At 48.9% G+C, this 21,293-nt stretch overlaps 1 protein-coding gene across 1 annotated transcript in view; it reads right to left on the minus strand.

Moving 5' to 3' along the window:
• Window positions 1-18,550: 18,550 nt before the first annotated feature.
• BUB1B (BUB1 mitotic checkpoint serine/threonine kinase B) overlaps window positions 18,551-21,293 on the minus strand; it is a 54,224-nt gene continuing 51,481 nt past the window's right edge. Inside the window, exons 22-23 of the mRNA XM_024732503.1 lie at window positions 20,557-20,663; window positions 18,551-19,112 (exon numbers count right to left, since the gene is read on the minus strand). Of these exons, the coding sequence (XP_024588271.1) occupies window positions 18,881-19,112; window positions 20,557-20,663 (339 nt within the window). The 3' untranslated portion in view covers window positions 18,551-18,880. The remainder of the gene's footprint in view (window positions 19,113-20,556; window positions 20,664-21,293) is intronic.

The raw sequence follows: 21,293 nt of genomic DNA on the forward strand, positions 1-21,293 counted from the left end.
CAGATGTGTCCCTCTGCCACCCTGAACTTCAGCAGAAGGAAATGACCACACCCAGAAGCCTCCAGCCTCTTTCTGCCTTTTTCTCAAGTGTATATATATGTACTAGGCTTCCTGTGCCAATGAGAATATGTAGGCCTGTCTCCCCAAAATGAAAACTGACACTGGCGGCTGAACTTGCCTGATAGTCCCAAAGGGACCTGGTGACCTTGGGTGAGCCACCCAGATGCAGAAGCCACTGTCCACCCACCTCAAGGAGCTAAAGCAGGGGCAGGGCAAGCTGCGGCCCCCTTCCCGGGTGCATGGGGGCATGAGCTATGCTGGGGAGGGTGGCAACAGAAGGAGCTACCTCTGTGCTAAGGACACTCATTTTAGAGACATGATGAATTCCTTTAATATCTTCTCACTATGATCGCTTCGCAGCCCCTGCTCTTAATGGGCTCCAGAGTTCCATCCAACTGTGTGTTGCTGGCAATTCAGCTCTCTGGCTGGCATTTCTGCTGGCAGAACTGACCGCTGGGAAGCTTCCTGAATGGATGCCCTTCATTGTCCTTTCCTTTCTGCTCTGAGCCTCCAGCAGCTGCCCCCAGTCTAAGGCCAGGGCAGGGTTGCGACTGGCACCCACGCCCTGGAGCCCAGGGCCTGACTTTCAGGAAGGACAGGTGAGCTGGGGGAGTGGAAGGCTTGTGCCAGACCAGGTAAGAGCCCCAGCCAGAGTCCAGGGAAGGAAAGAGGCTCAGGAAGCATGATGTTGGCTGCCCAAGCCCCATCCACAACCGTCTGGGAGGAACACCTTAGCTCTAAATGCATGAAGTTCACAGGCTCTGGGCCACGTGGCCTCGTGGGAACTTGCTGCAGAGCTTGTGGAACTCCACCTTCTGCGTCTGCCCTGGGTTAGAAGGCATGACCTAACTACCGCTTGGCTGGGCTGGGCTCTGCTTAGAGGGTCCTAGGGTAGCGGATGGGGCAGGCAGCTACTGCCATCCCTTCTCAGGGTCTTTCCTTCTTTAATCTCTGGACCACACCTTGACTGCCCTGGGGTGGGCCTGTGGGAACTTCATGTGAACCCTGAGGCAAAGGGTCCTGGTGTGCACTGCCCCGCCCTCCCCAGTGGCTCTTGCTGGGATGATGGACCGTCTGAGGCAGCCTCTCCTCCTGTCTGACCATCCTGTCCTCTACAGAAGCCCTGCATATGCTTGCTAACTGCCTGGCCTTGCATTCTTGCCCCTGGGTCTGGCTCCACCCTTTCCCAGGGTCCGAGACCTCTACCTTTCTCCACCTTGCCTGACCCCTGACACCCCATCTTCCAACAAACCCCACTACAGTGGAATGTAAAAGACTTCTTGTCCAGCTCGTGCCTGGGGTCAGGGAGACAAATGACAGACAACAGGCCACGCTTCTGGGATCTGACCTCTGATGGTGGGTGTTTAAATTCCTGCCTGGGGTCATGGTATATAACTGGTGAAAAGACCACCTGAGGTAAAAGGTCTCCCGTGTTCCTCCCGCTCAGGGTCTGCCCCAGAATCTCTTTCATCCCTAGATACTATTATCATTACCCCCTCCTTTGGTTTAAGACATTAACAGGCTTCTGTTTAAAATGTAAAATGCTTCCTGGGACAAGAAATTGAGTCTATCCATTTACAAATTAGCTGGATCTGTTTATCAGAGAGTGGCCGGGTCCCAGGAGTGGGCCGGGCCTCTCCTTGGGGGGCGCTGGTGAATAAGCGTGGGCTGAGCTGGGGCTCCAGGTCTATCGAGATGCAGGGGCTGAGGGTGGGCAGGAGGCACAGAGGAGTAAGGGGACCTGTCCTCCTACTGTGTTAGGCCAGGCCGCCTCTCTCAAGCCACCTTGTTACCTGGCAGCTCTCACCTGTCCCTGCTTGGGGGTGCGTTTGTTGATACTGCTGACGGAAAGGCAACCTAGACTGGGAGGCGACGACCCCCAGGCCTGAAGCTGACTCTGTCACCAGTTAGTTATGTGATCTTAGGACCCCACTTTCCTTCTCTGGGTCTGTTTCCCTCTATGAAATTATGAAGGCTGCATTAAACATCCTTTGGGCCTCCCTTTGGCTTGAATGTACTACAGCAGTCCAAGGCGGCTAGCTCCTTTCTGGGGCAGCCCCTTTCCTCCTCTGCACTCCTCCCCACTGACCCGAGACTGTGGTCTGGTGCACAGTTGGTCCCCGGCTCCCTGCACTCTCTGTGCCTTCTTGCACAATTCCATATGGAGCCTCATTCGAAGCCGGAAGAAAGAAAATGGAGGCTGGAGGCTCCATGCCAGGACTGAACCAGAGAACCAGTCCTCCCGGTTTTAACCCCGCTGCCACCGCTGCAGCACTCAGGAGCCTCAGGAGCTGGGCGGACAGGCAAGCAGCAGGGGCCTTGAGCAAGGTGACTGGTTCGTTGCTATTTGCCCTGGGGTGAGTGGGCTGGGTTCCGGGTGCATGGGGGTCAGAGACCAGAACAACGAACGAACCAGCTGACCTGAGCTTCCTGGGCCTGCTTCTCTGAGCACTCAGAGGCCGCCACCAGGTCCTGGGCAGCCTGAGTGTGCAAGAGAACACAGCCCTGACTTCACCCCGTTAGCCAGAGGCCCGGGGCCCAAGTGCTTGGCAAACTCAGGCAAACCAGAGCCAGGCTGAAAGGTGCCAGTGTTTGCTGACTGAGGCAGCACTTCGAGGGGGAAAGTTTAACCACAGAGAAACCACAGGTGTAAAAAAAAAAGGTCATCACTGTCCCCCTGTAAAGTCTCTGCACTGCCTGGTGGGTCAGAGTGAGGTTTTATAGAAAATGCTGACCAGTGTAAGTGTCCTTTTGCTGGGGCTGATGTGGCCCCTTGCAGTTGCGAGGGAATGGTCCCTGCCTCCATGCTAATTCTCCCCAGGGTATGAAAGTCTGTCCTGTTCAGCTTTCCTTTCCACTGCTCTGTTGAAGCCTGTAAGTTCCCCTGGGGCAAGGGCTCCAGCACTCCACCCCACCCCATCCCCCATCCTGCCACCAGTGTTTGGTACTTCGTAGTCAGGCCATAGCTCTTCCCTGCCTGCAAGTGAGTGAGCCTGAGCAAGGTGCCAGTGGCCACCACCTAGTGCTGCCTAGAGCCCACACCCTGCCCAGAAAAGACAAGTCCCCCTTTATCCCACACCTCACGCCTCTCACCTTAGCCCCCAGTGGGCCCTCGGGCTGAGCTTGGAAGGGGCAGCTTCCCAGGACCAGTTGGCCTGTTCACCCCGGGCAGGAGGGTCAGCCCTGCTTCAGGAAGTTGAGAGATCTTCCGAAGCTTCCATTTTCCATGTTCTACTCCAACCTGTTGGCTACTCCACTTCTTTTAGGGACAGGCTGCAGAAGGCCTGCTAATGAGGTTTGCTAGCAGCCTTCCTACTGCCCGAGTCTCCTTCCCACTCAGGTGTGGAATGCATCCTACAGGAAGGGCTCCACTTCCAGCCACAGGTCAGCTTCCCATGAGTCCTTCCTGCCTTCTGCACCCAGGACACAGTGCACAGAGGCGCCTCTGGGGCTGTTCCGGTGAGGAATGAGGTCTTTCAGGGTCTCCGCCTCCGCCCAGCCTGGCCCTCCCACCGAGGCGGTAGGTATAAGAAAGCCGTAGTCCTGAGCCCTCCCTGAGCTTTTCCTCTCCTGGCCCGGCCAGCTGCCACCCTGCTGGCCTGCTGTTTGTCCGGTGCTCCCCAGCCTCTGCCACTCTGTCCCCACCTGGGCACCAGTCGCTGCTCAGCTCTGCATACACGGGGCTCCGCCAGGCTTGGAGTGGCCTTTCTCCAGGAGCTGGGAATACGCCCAAAGCTGGTAACCCCACGGCTAGTAAATACCCCCATTTTCCTCTTCCTGGAGCCAGGTATGGGGATGAATTGAGTGGGAGACTCTTGGGTTCATCCTGACTCTGGTCCCATGGGCTCTTCCAGGACAGGGGGCATTCCTGGTCATTGTTGGGAATTATGCACAGAGTGGGTTTGCCGTGGCCGGAGGCCCCAGACCTGCCTGCACATTTCCCTGTGCCTGGTACATCCCAGGGGGCTCTGCTCACCAAGAATGTCTGTCCTTGCGGGACCGAACTGTCCATGCGGCCACCATACTCTCCTCTTGTGGCCACTCTCAGGTGCACAGAGCTTTCCACACAAATCAGGGGCTCCCCGAAAGCTTGCTCCTGGTGCCGACCCCTCTTGACTAGGCACCCTGGTCACCAGGGCTCCCAGGTTTGTCACTCCTGAGCTGCAGAGAGGACCCCTTGCTTGGCCCAAAGGCCTTATTCTCAGCTAGATGAGCTTCTGTGGGGCCGAGTCCCAGGCGCACCGGGGCCCATGCAGCCCAGAGCTCATCCTCTACTTCAGGAACCCGGTTCCCACCAAAACCACTCAGGGAAAGACCCCAAGCAAGACCCTCCGACCTTGGTGTGTGATGCCAGGGAAAGAGCAAACTACACTGTATGAGCCTTGCTTCTTGGTGGGGCCCCAGTGCTTTAGAAACCCGAACTCACTGGGCCTGACGTCCCCGGAGCCAACCAGGTCCTTAACACTGCAGGGGAGTCTGAGGTCTGTGAGGAAACACGGTGCTCTCAGCCAGGCAGCCCCCTGAATCCGGCCTGAGGCTGAGTTTCAGAGTCAGAGTCTGTGCCAAGTCAAGCTCAGCACAGGGGCGTGACTTGGATCCCGGGACCCAGCGGATGCTCCATAAATATCTGTGGGATGCACGCATGGGGGGAGTGTCCCAGAGGCGGTGGGGCCTCCTGGAGGGGCGTCCCGGTGGCACTGGCACGGCCCAGCAGGAAGGGGAGTTAAAGGCAGGAATAGCAGAAATAAACATCTCTCTCTGGCCAGGGAGCCAGAGGCCAGCTTGGACGGGGGTGCTTCAAAATCCATCTGGGAAGGGAGTGGCAGTTCGGGCGGGGTGTGGGGCTCCTTAGCCCAGGAACCCACAGCTGTCCCAGATGGTGGGCAACCTGGACACCTTGGCACCCCACCCCGCCAGGGAGGCCCGCGCCGCCGTGGCAGCAGGGACCTTACCTTGGCTGTCCTCTGGGCCCCGAGCTCCCTGCTGCAGGCCGCTGCTTGCCTCTAGCCCAGGAAGCGGCACTCCCTTCGGGCAAAAAAGAAAAAAAAGGAACAGAAAAAGAAAACCTCAGTGCTTTTCTCGCCCAGCCGCTTCTCCCGAAGGCTCCTGGTTGGTGTCGTCTTGCCTCTGTGGGCACATAGCCTTCTCCCTCTAGCAGCTTACTCACTGGTGTGGAGGCGGGGGACCCACACCAGAGCACGTCCTGTGGGGTCAGGGGTCCGGGGCGCTGGCTTGAGCACCAGCCTGATCAGTGGCCCTGCTGTGTCCTGAGTATGGGGGAGCAGAGCCCTGGGCAGCATCCTTCCCAGGGATGCACCCGTGAGAGCTCGGCGGAGGACACACGTAGGTGCTGACGGGCACTGCACCGAGAGGGACAGAATTCCTGGTAGGAAGCTGTTTCCTTAGTGCCTTAGTGATTAGGGCTGCCAGAAGAGGAGGCAGCCCAAGCACCGTCCGGTGCCCCCGGCGGGTTGGCTTCCATCCTTGGACCACCCCCTACCCTGGCACCCTGCCGTATCTCTGTCCCGTGGACTCAGTGGGGCCTGGGTCTGTCTGAGCTGGAGCTGCTCTGCACCTGCTCAGGCCAGGCACCTGGTGTCCTTTTCCACAGCACCCATCTTGGGGCCTGGGCGGGCCCAGCATCAGTCAGGATGAACTGCTGCCAAATCCCTCATCCCCAGTCTCTGCCAGCTCCCCTGCGGTCCGCTCTCACACACACACCTGCTCCTCTCACACACACATGGGGCCACACCCGGCGCAGAGCCACCTACCTGCCCAGGCCAGCCTAAGCCAATCCAGCCTCGTTCTCCAAATGCCACTCTGACCCTAGGAGCTGCTCATTTACAGAAATATCCCTTAGGAGGTGAGTTCAAAGCCAGCCCGGAGGACGCCAGTCAGCATGGACCAGACTCCCCTTCTCCCGACACCTCCAGAGGACAGGCAGCCTCATCACCGTATCTGCGGTTGCACTTTGCCGGCTGACATCTCTCCCCGGCCCCTCAGGCCCCCACAGCGTCTTCCATATCCTTAGTGGGTGGCGGCAGACTCGTGGCAGGTCCCATCTTCCTTGGAGCCCCAGGTAGGGAGGGGAGAGCTAGAAGGGGCGGGACTCAGGTGCAGCTCCAAGTTTCCAGTTCCCAAAATAATCAGATGCAAAAGGGAAGGAAGAAACCTCCAGGCCAGCGGTGACTCAGTGCCCGTGGGCCGGCTTAGTCACCTGGATGGCTGCTCCTGGCTCCTGGCACATCAGGCAGGGAGCGATGTCCTTCCCCCTGCTGCCGGCAGCAGGCTGTCAAAGGGAGCATGGCCAAGGAGCCCCAGCTGGCCCAGGGCTCCTGGCAAGCGGCACTGGCGGGCTCTGGCCTCCACCCCAGCCACGCACGCCTCCTCCACGGAACACCTTGGCTCACTTTGGGATTTCTCCATTAAATCCTCAGGCATCAACCCGCTCTCGTTTGGGGCGCCGAGCTGCTTCAACGTTGCTTGGCAATTTTGATATCGTCGGAGGTTGCCATGGGGAGGAGGGTGATGTCATTGACACAAAAAACCCACTGAATTTACAAATCAGCTGGGGCTGGAGCTATTTATAAAAACACATTTTTTTTCCTGCCTGCCTTTACTGAGGGGGAGGTCGGGGGAAGGGCTGCCTGCCCAGCTCAGTGCAAGCCTCCCTCAGCCCCTGGGAAGCCAGACCTCCCAGGCTCCCCACTCCCAGAGATGTAGGATTCAGAATTCGGGATTGGGACCTAGCTGCCCGGCCACAGCTGGCTGAGCTCGCCTTTAGGGGTCTCGGCTGGTTTTGCTGTGAAGGGTGGGAAAGCGGCACGCAGGGGGTGGCGGGCAGCATGGGCACCGGCTTCCGGGGTCGGCAGGGACCCTTTGTCTCCCAGACCCTGATCAGAAACAGGGGCCTTTGCAGGTGAGAACTTGAGCTCCCCAGGGGCCAGGCAGAGCTCAGCCTTCTACAGTGCCCTCCCGGTCCCTGGACCCACCTGTCCCCTCACTGGCTCCTTTTCTTCTCCCAGTGCCCAAGCCCAGTCTCGGCCCCTGCTCCTCTCCCCTACACTTGCCCACACTCCCGCCGGAACACCATCCTCTCCATGGCTTTGATCGTCAACCTGGAAATGCTCACTCCAGGGCCCAAGTCACAGCTGCCCCAGTGTAGGCACCACCCTGACCTGCCAGTTCCAGCCCCAGGGCCCGCTACTGCTGAAGATGGAAACCCACCGTTCCCCTTGACGCTTCTCACCCCCCAGCCCAAGGCGGCACTAAGCTGTTCGCGTTAATTTTGAAAACTCTTTCATGAATTTTCTTCCATAGGGAAACAACGTGGTGTTTGGTTAAAAGCCCGGGTTCTGAGTTTTTCCTCCTGAGTTCACGTCCCAGCTTTACCGTTCATCAGCTGAGTGACCTTTAGCGTGTTATTTAATCACCTGGACCTCAATTTCCTCACCCATAAAATGGAGATGATTTCACCTGCCTACAGGGGTGTGGGAAATAAATGAACGAAGCTCCTGGCGTAGGAACTGCTCATCCCGAGAGCTCAGAAAACATCAATGTTCTCAGCGTTCAGCTTCATGGCTGTGCTCGTTTTGTCACTCATTCTTATCCACACACCAAACAGCAGCAGGTCCATCTTCCAAACCATGACTCCAGTCACCTCCCCTGTAACAGTCTCAGGCTGCACACACAGACATTTTGACTGAGCTGCACAGCATTGGACCATGTGGCATTAATCATAAAAACTCAGGTTTATCTAATGACCAGCCATCTTGAGCAGGAAAGGGATTTTTGGACAGCCATCAGGTAACTAACTCCCAGCACTGATAAGTCTGGAGAATCAAGTCCAGGACAGACGCCGGGCAGCCCTGAGGTCTCTAGACATCAGACCTAACTCCACAGTCTCCACGCTTCCCCCACCTGGATGGAAGGTGCTCCCACCACGCGCTCCACCCGATGCACCTCGGCACCTGGTCCAAGAGCAGGGGGGGTCTGGTTGGAGGCTCAGGTCACGTGTCCACCTCTGGCCTGGCAGAGGGGAGGGTAGCCTGGTCAAATGTTCCCATTACCCACATGAGGTGGGGAGGAAGATTAGCGTGCTGGAGGCCAAAAACCAGCCAAGGGTCACCATGAGTCTTGGCTACATTTTCTCATCCTTTAAAATTCCTGAGCATGATAATTCATCATTGTCAATTCTGTTAGTCTTGTCTTCAGGGACTTCTGAAAGCTGATGCCTGCACAGACTGAAACTCACTCCTCTACCGTCATGTTGCATGGCTTCTTGATCTGGTGAGGACACCTGCCAACCTAGATCCCTTTCCTCACAGGTTGTAGAAAAGGGGGATCTGCCAGCCAATGGAAGAAATCCTGCAAAGGCTTGGCTGCCTGTTGTAGAAGGCAGTTGGCCAGATGCCCGTGTTCTTGGGCCAGTGGTATGCCCTGTGCCCTTCCTTATCCCAGCAGAGTCACCTCTGCTAATCCCAGCAGGCTGCGTTCTCGAGGGCAGGAAACCCAGCATGGTGCCCTGTACATAGTAGATGCCTTTGCAAACTTTGTTGAATGAGTGAATGCATGAAGCGGTTCTGTGCTCTGGTCACCCCTTACTTGGAATACAGTGAATCATGGCTGAAAGGAATTCTAGAATCATCAGCCCTGCCCCGCCTTCTGCAGGTGAGAAAACTGCAGCCCCCAGAGATTAAGTGACTCAGCAAAGCCACAGAGGAACTTAGAGGCAGAGTCGGGACTGCAACTCTGCTTTCCTCCTCCAGACCCATTCTTCCCTTTGCGGCCCGTGCAGCCCGTTCTAGGTCAAGCCCCGAGTGTGACGTACCTGTAATTTCATCCAAGGCAGCAGCGGTGCTGTCACTGTGGGCATTTCTGCCTTTTACTCTTGGCTCCCAGGAAGTGGCAGCACGTGAATCAGCCAAAATGGTGTTTGTACAATAAAGTCTTTCATTTTACTCTCCATTTTGCTTTTGAAAATAGAGATATACTTAAAGCCTCAAAAGCAACTTGCCTCATCTGTACCATTTTGGTGAGTCAGGTTCCGTTGGATCGACGACTGCTGACACCGAACTGTCCCACCGCATGGCTTTAAGCAAATCGTCTGGGGATGGGTTTGGAAAGGCCCTCTAACAGCGAAGTCCTCACATTATCGTAGACGCGTGCTTCCCCAGCTTTCCTTAAGAATGACAAGTTTCAGAAACAAAGTCTAGGGTTCCAGCGTGTGGGAACAATGCCTTTTTACCGCCAACTTTTTCTCGATCTTTAGATTCTTCCCCACACTTCCCGCCCCTCCTTGTGCTGTGTGTATAGAGGGTGCTTCACACGGGCCTTTCTGACGGCTGTGTGGGCCTGTCTCCACCTGCCCACACTTGTCAGCATCTCTCGCCCCAGGGCCAGGAAGGGAGGAACAGGTCTGCCTGCCTTCACCCCCTACCATCCCAAGCTGGGGCAGGCTCCAGAAGGGAAGGGCTGGTATTAAGGGGCAGGTATTGTCACTGGGGCCTGTGTCCTGCGTTCCAGGGCTGGTATTACCTCAGAGGTGCCCCTCAGCCCTGGGCCTCCAGGTAAGAGGCAGGGGCCCCACCTTTAAGAGGTTTTCCCAAATGGCTTCCCGCAGGGCAGGTGGGGTTCGCAGGGAGCAGATGCCTCCAGAGAATCCGCCCACCCTCCAAGGTGGTGGTAGCAAAAGGGAGAGTGACCAATCGAGTCCTGGGGGTGGTCCTCAGTGGGAAGGAAGCATTGGGGCCTCATCAGACAGGGATGCTTGGGCCCCTTCTGTGCCTCTCCTCCCGCCCTGCTCCTTCTCCCTCCTGTGGGTGTGGAGGGGGCAGGGAGGCCAGGGTAATCGGGTATTCTGGTAGCGGGGCAAGGTGTGTGGAAGACTCCTGGCAGAGGGCCGAGAGTGTGCCTGGCAGAATTCTCTCCACCACGCTCCATGGAGTAGGAGAGCCTGCCGGGCTGCGTATTAGGGAATTTCTCCAGGAACTCTTCTTCAACAAAAGCAAATTGGAAAAGCCCAGGAGTTACTACTGCTGCCGGCCAACTGCCTTGCTGCCCTGCCACTGTCCCTCTGGCCTTGATCAGAAGGCCCAACGCTGGCCCTCTGCCTAGAAGCAAAGAGGGAATGACGAGGCCTTCCGGTAGCCCAGGCTGGGCTGCGGAACCCGCCTGCACACTGATGGGCAGGGGAGGTGGGGAGGAAGCCAAGGGGACGCGGCATAGACTGAGGGAAGACAGGGATTGTTCCCTGAGAAGCTGGTCTAGTGTCCCCCATGCTTCCACCCCAGAGTGCCCCAGCTTCTGGGCCAACTGGGGGAAGCAAGAAGAAAGGGTAATAGGGTCGTGGCCAACGGGGAGATAGACCCAGAGAAGATGGCAGTGTTAGCAGATGGCCTGGGAAGCAGAAGGTGGGCACCGCTTCGTATGGTCTTCTCTTGCTTGTCCCTTCTTACTTGCTGGAAGAAACCCAACTTATTTGGATGTATACTCTTCTCCTTCCTGTGTGCTCAGGGAAGGGCCCCTCCCCAGCACCAGCCCTAGGGGTGAATCTTGATTAGTTTAAACCAATCTTGCTAATTCCCTTCCTTCTGCCAGGGATTGGTTTGGGCCCTAGGCATGTGACAATTGGAGTGCAAGTTTGCTGGGAGAGTTTTTGGGAAAAATTTCCTTGCGCTGCTCCAAGTTGTAGAGCTTGCTGTGGTAGCCAACTGGGTTCTAGAAGAGGACCCAGCCTGAGGACAAAAGCCAACATGCTGAGGATGGCAGAATAGGTGGAAACAACATGGGTCTTCCCTGAATTGCTGGGTTCAGGCTGTTATGAGAGATAACAGATATTCTTACCTTTTATGCTAGTTTCGATTTTGATTTTTGCAGCTGAAAACTACCCGATACAGACCAGCTCCAATCCCTGCCATGCCCTGATGGCTCCCAGGACACCCTAACCCATGCTGACCCTCACTTCTCCAGTGTCCTAACATATCTGCTCCATCTGCCTTACCTTGAGATGTCCTTTGACTTACTTCTCTCGATATTCTCTTGGCTTTTAACCTGTAATATCCTGTTCTGCTAACTAAATTATAAACTCCCTGAAGGGAGAGAGCATGTCTTACATTTCTTTATACCCTTCATGGTGCCTGTCATTAAATGTGGAGTGCCAGTAGAGTTTAAAAACATTCACTGGCTAAACATCTTTGCCACATTCCAAGAGATTCCTTGCTGTCCTGAAGGGGGTAAATGAACATTTATCAACAGAGTAAAACAGGAGTCAACAGGTTGCAGCTGGAGGCCTGAGTGAATAAGAATGTCAGGCATCTCCATTGTAGCTTAGATTCCACGAGTATGGATTACACCAGCTCCGGCTGCCTCCTGTGCCCAGCTCTGGGTTGGCTGTTGGGCAGACAGAGGCATATTCACTGCTTGCCAGGAGCCATGAAATTTTCATGTTTAGCAACTATACTGTGTTATTAATTCTCACAACAGCCCTTTGGGGTAGAAGCCTCAGCACTAATTTATAGATGGCAGATTGACCTGCCCTGATCCAGAAGCCAGTATGAGGCTTCCCTGGTGGCGCAGTGGTTGAGAGTCCGCCTGCCGATGCCGGGGACATGGGTTCGTGCCCCGGTCCGGGAAGATCCCACATGCCGCGGAGTGGCTGGGCCCGTGAGCCATGGCTGCTGAGCCTGCGCGTCCAGAGCCTGTGCTCCGCAACGGGAGAGGCCACAACAGCGAGAGGCCCGTGTACCGCAAAAAAAGAAGCCAGCATGCAGCAGAACTGGGGTTGGAGCCCAGGTTTTCCAGTTCATGAATCGAATTTATAGGGCTTCCTATGTTCTGCCTTTCCTTTTTCCTACTAAGCAAGTGGTCACTTTTTATCCATTGGCTCAGGAGAGGGATGTAGCAGAGGGTAACATAGAAATAGTTCTGAAAGCCTAAGCTCTAGCAGCAAGAGTCTCAGGAAGAGACTAAATGTCTTGGCCTTAAATGGGGTGAGTAGACCCTGCTCCCTAAGTCAGAAAGTGCTTCCCCTGGTGGGGGAGAGGAGTGAGATACATCTGCAGGTGGCTAGAGGGAAGGGATCTGCATCTTGCTTCCCACTAATGTGGGCAGCAAGACCTGCCTGTTACGTACTGTCAGAGCAAACAGGACCAGAGGCAGCATTTAAGATTCCTGTGCTCTGAACATGGCACAGAAGCAGCAGAGAGCTGCGAGCCAGAGACCACCTTCGGACTGAAACAGCCTCGTGGGCTGAAGACGGGACTAGACGGATCTTCCTGATAGCTTGGTACCTGGCTTTTCTTGAGTCTGTCTTCTTGAAGTACAGATACTTGGTTCCCTGAAGGTCACTCCCAGTAGAAACTCATTTCCCCTTTAGGTTAGAGAACACCATGTTTCTTTCACCTACCTTTATTACATTATAGATCTAGCTGTACTCTGTACTGTAAATTAATTCAAAAGACAGTAAGGCTCCAATCTAGCTGGGATTCTAATCTACTCGAGAGGTTTCTAGAGAACTTTAGACCACATTAGAACTAAATCAATACAAACATCTACAAGCATCTGTACTAAAAGCTTTATTTCGTTCTCAGAACTTTGTGAAGTAGGCACTCGGGTTATCCTCATTTCATAGAGGACAATACTGGCTTAGAGAGGATAAGTAACTTGTTCATTGTCACACAGCCAGGATTCAAACCCAGGCATTCTGGCTGTAGAGGCAGCACCTCTAACCGTGTTATTAGCATTTGGTTTGGCACCACAGGCAAGGGGCTATCTCAGTACTGAGGAGGTTCTAGCAGGCCCTGGGCCTGTGAAGTTAACCCCCTATAATGTGAGCACCACATGCCAGATGTAACTAGAGTATAAAAAGACACAGTTCCTGTCCCACAGAGCTCAACTGATTTAGAGAGGTAAGGCATGTACATGGACCTGTCCAAGGCAACTGATGATCCAATGCAGGCAGGTGCTATGGGGCTGCCCCAGTGGCCTACACCACTGGTCCACAAGCTAGGTAGGGTTCTGGATGTGCCTGCCTGGGCGAGTCCTGAGCAAGTGGCTTCCTTATCTGTTCAGTGACAGGGTAGTTGATCAGGAAGGTCTCTCCCAGCAATGCTAGTTAACGTCTTGTCTGCTCTGCCTAGCTCCTATTTCTGTCTGCCTGATCCCCTAGGTTCACTGGGACTCCTTGGCTTGCTGTACCACACATGTACTCACCCTTAGCTGTCTCATTTCCTGGAAGGAGCCAGTCTCGGTGAACCTCCATGTCTCATCCTTGTCAACATCTTTATCACTTTATTCTAGCATTACCAGTTTATTTTTCAATTTTGTTTTAAAATGCAAAAGCAAATGCATGTTTGTCTTTTTGTTCACAGATTTTAATGGGTATTTGTTTTTATGAAACGCCATCCTCACTTTGTTACTTGCAGGACTGAAGCAACTAAATGAAACGCATCACATGACCAGGCCAGTAAGATCAAACTACTTGGAAACTGCAGCATATACTGACTCACGTAACTGTTTCGAGTGAACGTGAGGCTGAATGATACACACACGGAAAATAAAAGACACACTTTGATGGAATAAACATACCTGTGAAAATAACATTTAATTTTGAAAAGAGTAAACAGTACAATGAAGTGTATCCTGATGCAAGGTCAGCAGTCGATTACAAGAGAAGGTTAAAGAAACATACACAAAGTGACACACTAGAAATGAAAGTGAGATTATTATTCCAGGCATATCTACAGCCTTTCCCCCCTCACCAAGACTCTAATACAGCTAGTTTTTGAACTTGTGGCCGCTATTTTCCAACATTTTAATTCACTACTTATTTTTTTAACTCACTACGTATTTAATTCACTACTAATTTCTAGGACTATATAAAATTAATAGACACACAGTCCTTTGCTCACAAGGGGTTTGAGAACTAGCAGTGTGACTGGGCAACCACTGCTCCCCATGGAGAAGCCAATTTGAATTTAGTGGACAACACTGCTAGGCAGCTGAATGTCTGATGCAGGAGCCTCTAAAGAGCAAGACTACTGGAAGTAGTATGCTTTGACGGGAAAAAAGTGTGCTTATAGACATTTAGCCTGAGTTCATCATTGTTTGTTCCTTTCTTAATCATACAATGTCAGTTTGTGGAAACTCAAGTTTTTATACGAAAGCCATAAAATGTATTTTGTTTTGAAAAAAAGTCAAGTTTTATGTAATTCAATCCCTTATTCACAGACATAGGAAGTTGTAACAGTAGGAAGATAATTTTAGAAAGCGCACCTTGAATAGAAGCATTATAAAACATTTGAACATGTATGAATTTTTAGCATACTAAAAATAGAAGTTTAGATATATTATCTTCAATAATTTAAAACTGTTTTCATGCTCTCATTTTAATTCCAAATTAATCTTGCTTTTATATTTGGATGATAAAGTCTCCCAAATTTCCCACTATAAAAACACCTAACACATATTAGGCGTTTTGTTTTTTTAACGTAGAGAAGGGAAAAGATGACAAAACCATAGCCCATAATTTCTAAGCCTAGATTATCCCACAGACATAAAAAAAAGTGATCAAAATGTTCAAAATGCTCAGAAATGCACAAATTGAAAAGTAAAAGCCTTTATTCGTTCCCCTCTCCACCCTACTCTCCTCAAAGGCAACCACTTTTTCCCCTCAGCTTTTTTTCTTTTTTAAACATAAGCTGAAATGTCTGGAATTCAACTTTCAAAGCCTAACTCAGGTTCTGCCATCTCTACAGGCTCATGCCAGATTGGAAGATTGGGCACCGATCTTCTTGGCACCAATGCCAAGGCATCCCTGCCATCTACAGAAATTGTCTGACTTCACCTCTGCATAGTTCCAGGACTCCTCTTTTCGCAGGGTCTGTCACATGGATTATCCCTCTGGGACTAATGAGCCTTAGAAGCAGGGAGGACAACTGTTACAAACAGTGCTTTATCTTTGAGCATCTGTGCCAATGCTTCTTTAAGATAAACTCTTAGGAAAAATTTCTCAGCTGAAGGGAATGAATATTTAAATTAAATAAACATTGCCAAATCACCTCCTAATAGTGTGCCAATTTGCACTCCCACTAATAACATGAGTACTTATTTCCCCTCACCCTCACAAACACAATTTTCAACCATTTACTATCTGAATGATGAAAATTTCAGGTTTATTTTGCATTTTATTTAATTAGGAATTAGAGTGAACAACTCACATGCTGGCCATCAAAATGTTTTTAGTGGACTGTTCATGCCCTTTGTCTATTTCTACTGGTTTTCAATTTTTTAAGCGAGTTCTTTGTACCTTAGGAAAAATAGTGCTTTGACAGTGCTCTAGGCACTGGGGTTAAAACAAGAAACAAAGTAAATCCCTGCCCTTAAGGAGCTTAAATTCTAGTAGTGGGATACAGGGGAGAAGAACAAAGTATATATATATGTATGATATGGAAAAAATAGGTGATAGGTGCTATGGAAAAAATAAAGCAGGGTAAAGAGGGATAGAGAGTAACAGCAGAACATCAGTGTGTGTATGGGATGCTGTTTTGTACAGAATAGCCAGGGAAGGCCTCTGATAAGGTGGAGATCTGAGAAGATATCTGAAGGGGAGTAGGGGAGTAATCCATGTAAAGTTATGGGAAAGAACATTCCAGGCAGAAGAAATAAAGCAAAAAGTTCATAAAGAGGGAAACTAGTTGGCATGTTTAAGGAACAGAAAGGAGGTAGGCAGGCTACAGTGGAGTCAGCAAGGAAAAGAGGAGTCAGGGAAGAGGTGAGGGAATAGCAGGGTTAGACCTGGTGGGGTCTTGCAGGCTGTGAGAAGTCTTCCGATTTTGTGCTGTGTGAGATGGGAAGCCATTGGAGGGTTCTGATTTGACTGGAGGTGGGCAGGGGAAGCAGAGAGACTAGTTATGAGACCTTGAGATAATGCAAGTGAAAAATGATGCAAACGTGCGGCAAGTAATTTTTCCTAGTTTGCGTTTAGGGTTTTTTTTTTGGGGGGGGAGGGGAGAGACAGGTGACTATGTTAGGTTTTACTTTTTTATCTATTATAGTAATAAATAGCAATCTTCCTGGATAAACCTTGGTGTTATGTCACAGACAAAAAATTACAAAGCCATCTGCTATTTCATATTTTCAGTTTTTTACATTAACATTTTTGATCTAAATTTTTTTTTGCAGGTAAGCTGTGAAACAGGAAAGACCACTGCATATGGCTGTGCAATTTATCTGCAAGGGCACCAGGCTGAGAGCGTAACGCGGACTGAAATCCAGTCAAGCTGTGGTGCACAGGGAGGCACTAAATCCGCTAGAGGAAGGGGACTTCTAATTTGCACAAAGGTGCTGTATGAACTAGTGGTGGCGCTGGTGATAGAGTTCAAACTCTAATCCATTATTTCAACACCAGTTTTCTGAAATGCCACCTTTATCCTATTAAATATTCATAGCTTCTTGTGTCTTTGGTGGAAACAAGAACCTCATTAAGGTCGAAGTTTGCCATATTAAAAATTTTTTTAAAAACGCATCTTCCTCCCTAGGGAAATCTTACTTTTATGAGCCAGACTGGAAGTGAATTTGGTATAAGAGTTGGTGCAGCTGGAGGAAGAATTCCTCTTTTCCAAATGCAACAGACAAGAAGCATTTCTTTGCTGTCTTTGCTTAAAGATTTTAGCCTGAACACGAGTCATTTCAAAGTGCTTTGTGCTAACCCTCTGAAAGGCTTTCTTATCTACCTTGAGATAATAGCCCAACTAACCAGTCTAAAGTCCTAATGCTAAAGGAAATCTTTTTATTTCCAGATTCAGGTTTGGCATCAGTTAGAGCACTATGACTTGGGTGGAAGGTTTCTTGTACAGCTGCCACAGAGGGATGAAGGTTCTAACAGTGGTAGAAGATTAGTGGATGTACACTTTGTGAATGGTGAGGCACTATATATTCCATGGTCTCTTTTCAAACCAAAGTGAAAATCCTGTCTTTTCAGCTATGTTCTTTTTCTCAGGTCTATCGTTAAGCTATTTCTGCCTTAGTGAGACAAGAAATAAGAACCATTTGAAGCTTCAGCCAACAAATAGAGGCTTCCGCTTCCTTCTCCCAAGACAAACAACATAAAATATAAGGAAAACGGAAATGTGCCCACTTTGTGGTTTTATGCTCAGGCAAAGAGAAAACAAAGACATCATAGGTCCTAACTGGTCAGGTATTATTTTCTCCCCTCTACGAAGAAAGGTCAGGATTGGAGGGGATGGGGAAAGGAGGAAGAGGTAGCAAAACAGTTGCAAGTTCTCTAATAAATTAGCTTCCTCAGATTTTCCTCCCTCTCCTCAGAGTGGACTTTCAGAATCAAAGCTTTATCCATAAAGCACTGCTTTGTCAGTCTTGCTGTCAAGGTTGCTGAAAAATTCACTAGATGGTAGCTAAGCCTATGTTGAGAAAGAATCTAAATTTACCATCCAGCCTCAAATGACTTTATGTGTCAAAGAGGTGGATTGAGAAATGGGAAGAGCAGAGCAGAGGGGTAGATGGGTTCGAATACATAAAAGATACAGATATATAATTTCATATCCTTAGTTGTACAAGAAGCAAACATGAAAATGTTTGAAAAATCATATTTTGGTTAAGAGCACAAAATTTCTAAGTTGATTATCCTTCAGAGCCAAGTCATGTTTCAGTGCTTCAACTTTATATGCTTAAATATTTTTAGCTGAGATATACTTAGAATCTTCTGCTTTCCAGCAATCTTAGAGCAGTAACAGTGACAACTAGAGTGAAAAAAAAAAAAATCAGGCACCAGCATAGAGGCACATTTGATAATTTTGATATTTAGATATGAAATAGTTAATTTTCATTGCCCTTTTCTACCAATTTCCTTCCCTATATCCAAGACCTGGTGTAATTCATGCTTCTGTTTAGCAGTCTAATACTTCATTTAGACCTATTCTCTCCCAAATGATTCCATGCTTCAAAGTCATCTTTTTATTCTAAAATTCTGCCTCTTCAAATCTTCCAAACAACAAAATCTCCTTCTATTCCTTCATTAACCGTGCCCCCACCAAGTCATTTTGCATGTAACAGAATGGTAATTATTCCATTTCTGAAAGGTTGCTAAAGCCCATTCAAAACCTTTTCTTTTCTAACTCGCACAGCCCTAATCAAGAGACCGAGCAGCAGCAGCACTGCTAGATTATATAAGTAGACCAAGGGGCTTGGTGGATAAAAAATGAAAACATTAAAATATAATGAAAACAAACAATTTTGCCCCTTGAAATTTAAGAAAATTTGGCCTTGTGTAAACCATTTTATCTGCTTTTCAATCTAGACCATTTAGTGGAAGGTCAGGAACACCTAAAGGAATGGTTGGCTATTCTGTCTCGTTACAATCCTATCATAACAGTTCTAAGTCTAGAATATATACATTTCCATGGTAAAGTAGCGTCTGTCTGCAAAATCAGGCCATTTATTACCTTAGTTAGCAAAAAGTAGATGAGATGTTAGCACAAATTTAACAAATACTATTTTATTATTTACAAAATACATAGTGATCATAAGGGCACAGGTCACAAATTACAAACGGGAAAAGCACAGGGAAAAGTTGAGACAAATGCATTAAACGACAACAAGGTACCCATTAATATGGAATCCATTTAGAATAAAACAGTTCTTTGTTAAAGTTAGACAAGGCCAAGAGGCGGTACCTTGTTGAGTAGAAAATGCCAGTTACCTAGAAATAAACTTCTACCAAAAAGCAGAAAAGTATTAGTAGTGTACCTAAATTAAATCATAGCATATACAGGTCCAGTGTTCCACAGTACCACCATTGGTCTTAGGCAGGAATCTGCGAGAGACTTGACTGCCTATCTTGCTGGAAGAGGAAAGCCCCAGGACTGATTAACTTCCCTACCTTCCATAAAGCTTTGTTCAGGTGACTTTGGAATGTGGCGTCAAACACCCCATTCATTTCTGCTGCAAGTTCCCTCAGAACAGACACTGTGGACTCATCACTGGCATTCAGAATCCGCACAAAGAATTTATTCCACAGTTCACCACCTTTTAGCCTAAAAATATATAAAACCATTTTCATCGAGATTAGGCATATAGGAGGTAGAATTCTTTCTGTGTTTAACTCAGTGGTACATTTACGCACCAACATGATTTAAGGTAATACCTAACTCTAGGGTTAGAGATCATTCAAGTAGTGTCCTTTGAAAACCCAAGGTCAAACTACAAAAAAAAAAAAAGAAAAAAGAAAAAAGACTACCATAGTGGGAAAAGCCATAATATAATGCACATAAAGGGAAAGAAAATCTTTCATCTGAATCTATAAATTTCCTCCATGTACTAAGATGCAGCATTTCTCTTCTACAAATAGAAGAAAGACGAATTTTGTCTCCTCTCTTCTAACTTTTCTAAAGTCTAGGTCATTAGAAAGACTACAGCTTCCTCTCTTCCCCCGCCCAGGGGTTTATTATCTTCACAACCTTCTCAGAATCCTAAGCTCAAATGAAGTAACTACTGCTTAAGTCTATGATGTTTGCGCCTTTTTTTTTTAAAGATCAGAGAAGCTTCTATTATTGTAAAAGGCAAGGCTGTTAGGAAACCCCACCTGACCCCACTTGCTTCTGTTTGTGTAAGACCCACCTAGGACCATAACCAACTGGAGATAACCTGAATCTATCCTATATGCCTTACATTATATTTCAAACCTATTTTGAAAGTACATGTTAGAGACAAGTAAGACTGGCCAAATTCTGAATTAAATAAAGAAAAAAATACAATTCAATTGTTGGCAGGGGAAAATGGAGGTGAAGGGGTGTTAAATTTTCAACACTGATTTTTCTTTAAGTGATAGATTGGTAAGCTTATTCTGCGAAGTCAATAGCTATGATAAGGTAAGGGAGAACATGGGATATTTAATAAGTATTATGAGCAGGCCTGAGGGAATACTAAGGTTCTGAGACCAAGCAGCTGTTATTAAGAGAGCATTTACTTCCTCACCAAGGAGATTCAGTTCTCTGCTTTGGTTTCACCCATTCATCAAATAAATAATAGCCTAAAATTAGTATGTAATTGAAATTTAGCTTTCTTCAAGACATGCTTATTAACTTTTGACAAAAGCTATTAAAAAGGGCCATAAGTCTAACACCAATTGATTAGAAAATTATTCTCATAAAATGTTTCTATTAAGCCTTCTAAATTGAGAGGCTTCCATACTCTAGTCACGGTTTATATGTCTATGATACATCTAGGTCCAGAATGATGTCCTGAAGTCTGAATAGCTTGATTCCCATTTTTTTTTTTTTTTTTTTTTGATTCCCATTTTTAATGAACAACTCCTTTGTCCTGCACAAGGTGCTCCACTGATACTTTAATGAAAACTGGTTAAAATTAATGAAATCATGGCATTTGGACTAGGAAACCAAGGCTGTCAAAGCAGAGAGCACCCAAGATAAAGAGAACATTATTTGGACAGGCAAAGACCCTGAAACCACCAATACTTACTCAGAAATATTTTGGCTAAGTCTCCAGAGGGACCCATCCCAGAAGACCTGCAGGTGTTCCTTGAACAATAGTAAATGTGCTAAATCTGCTATACCAAACAGATCTACCTGAAATCACAAAAAGCACCATCAGCTAAAATCATTCTCTGCTACTGTCACGGCAATTTATTTATGTAGGAAGTTGACAGGTATCATAGTGCTTAGCTAAGTTTATTTTATGACATACATTTTAGTAGACTGTTCCTTATCCTTACAGTAAAGAGAGAAACTCCCCAAAGAAGTGATCAGTAGAGCCAACTCTAGGAATTATCCTAGAACAAAAGATGACAAATAGGTCTTCCCTGGTGGCACAGTGATTGAGAGTCTGCCTGCTGATGCAGGGGACGCGGGTTCGTGCCCTGGTCCGGGAAGATCCCACATGCCGTGGAGCGGCTGGGCCCGTGAGCCACGGCCGCTGAGCCTGCGCGTCCAGAGCCTGTGCTCCGCAACGGGAGAGGCCATAACAGTGAGAGGCCCACGTACCGCAAAAAAAAAGAAGACAAATATATCTGGACTGCCAAATTCAAATTTGTACACCTACTAAATTTGCATGGACTCTAGCTGTGATCTAAATGTGTTCTACATGACTAGTTCAGGGCTATGCTACATATTCAATCAGCAAAATGCCATATATCCAGAGCTGAGTCAGAAGGGATTTCTGCATATAATGCCACCATATAAAACACTTTATATTTCTCC

Source organism: Neophocaena asiaeorientalis, unplaced genomic scaffold, assembly GCF_003031525.2.
Source record: "Neophocaena asiaeorientalis asiaeorientalis breed wild unplaced genomic scaffold, Neophocaena_asiaeorientalis_V1.1 scaffold119, whole genome shotgun sequence".
In the NCBI taxonomy this organism is placed as follows: domain Eukaryota; kingdom Metazoa; phylum Chordata; class Mammalia; order Artiodactyla; family Phocoenidae; genus Neophocaena; species Neophocaena asiaeorientalis.